General features: G+C 48.8%; 1 protein-coding gene across 1 annotated transcript; it reads left to right on the top strand.

Annotated features, from left to right (window-relative positions):
- Positions 1–46: 46 nt before the first annotated feature.
- On the top strand, positions 47–1,162 carry PPTG_17725 (hypothetical protein; the record flags this gene model as incomplete). The annotated part of the gene is made up of 2 exons (XM_008915685.1): positions 47–894; positions 952–1,162. One exon carries the CDS (start codon positions 47–49, stop codon positions 827–829), a length of 783 nt encoding a protein of 260 aa, XP_008913933.1. The 3' UTR covers positions 830–894; positions 952–1,162.
- Between the last annotated feature and the right edge of the window lie 187 nt (positions 1,163–1,349).

Genomic DNA, 1,349 nt, shown 5'->3' on the forward strand with positions numbered 1-1,349 from the left:
GCCTCAGAGATCATATTTCTACGTGGCGGTGACCAGGGTCACAACTATGTCAGAACTAATTCTTACCGAAGAACTCACGCTCGAGTATCTTAGCTTGAGGCCTGAAGATGAAACTGTTACTCACAGCGCTACTGCCCTAGTTACGGACTTCAGCGATTGTAGGAATGAGCCTGAACGAGCGCAAGCAGCGATCGCTAAACAACACGTGATTGTTCGGCGATCATCTGCGATCATGTCTGACTTTGATAAGCCTTTTTGGATCTATGCATTTGTGGAGCTTTTTCCTTTCGGTCGTGGCGGTTTGGACGAGCCGCGATCAATACCGATTGGTATCGAAGAATATATTCGCTACTGCCTGAGATTGTCGCCACGGCGCCACGCGAGACATCATTCGTTTACGTTTGTTGCGTTCGATGTGCTTGCCAGGCATCGGGCTATGCAAGCTGTCTATTTGCGTGCAAAAATGGCTCCTTCCGCTGTGGCTATGACGACGTCTATCAGGAGAGAAGAACTTGTGGAACATTTGAGAAGGCGAGAAAATCATTTGCAAAATCTATCAAAGAATACGTTCGGTGCCCCTGCGCCTCACGCGGAGCAGAATATCCGGAATTTGTTTTCGCTCATTTCTACAGGAATGCGCGCTCACTTCGGGTCCAACGAAGAACGTTCTCGCGCGAGATCGAACCTTCTCGCTATGCAGCTAGCATACGGACAACCATCGATCTTTTTCACCATCTCACCTAGCAGTTCCTCGTCGTATCGCGTCGCAGCTCTAGGCGGCGCTGTCGAAGATGAACTACTGGACGCAGTAAACCAAGAGCTTACATAAAGACTCCGCATGAGCAAAGCAAAGCTGGGAGCTGCGGCTGCATCAAACCCAACGGCTTGTGCCCGGTAAGTATTGCTTTGTCCGCCGCACTATGTGAGGTTACTAATTGTTATATCCACAAGTTATTACGACGTCGTGATCACTCTGTTTGTGGACGTAATACTCAACTTTGACAGAGAAAGGCAGTGCTCCAGGACTGGAAGGGGTGTCTTCGGTGTAACCAAAGCCTATTTCGTATCTACGGAATCGCAAAACTCAACAGGCGATCTTCATGGCCACATGCTTATAAGGATCGATGGTATGCCTACGACTACTATCAACTACTACGAACGGCTTCAGACTACTGCTTTTCGGCAGAATGTGGAAAATTACGTGTCTTCGATCGCAAAATCCAGTTTTCCTATTGATCTTAGCCGGTGTCCTGGGTGTGGGGAAAATAAAGTAAGGGCCGTCCCGCTACAGCGACAAGCTTTTGAAAAACCTCTGCGTGGGCATGGCAAATGTCCAACATCGCGGTGTA

This window comes from Phytophthora parasitica, assembly GCF_000247585.1.
Source record: "Phytophthora parasitica INRA-310 unplaced genomic scaffold supercont2.74, whole genome shotgun sequence".
NCBI classification, from domain to species: Eukaryota; Oomycota; class Peronosporomycetes; order Peronosporales; family Peronosporaceae; genus Phytophthora; species Phytophthora nicotianae.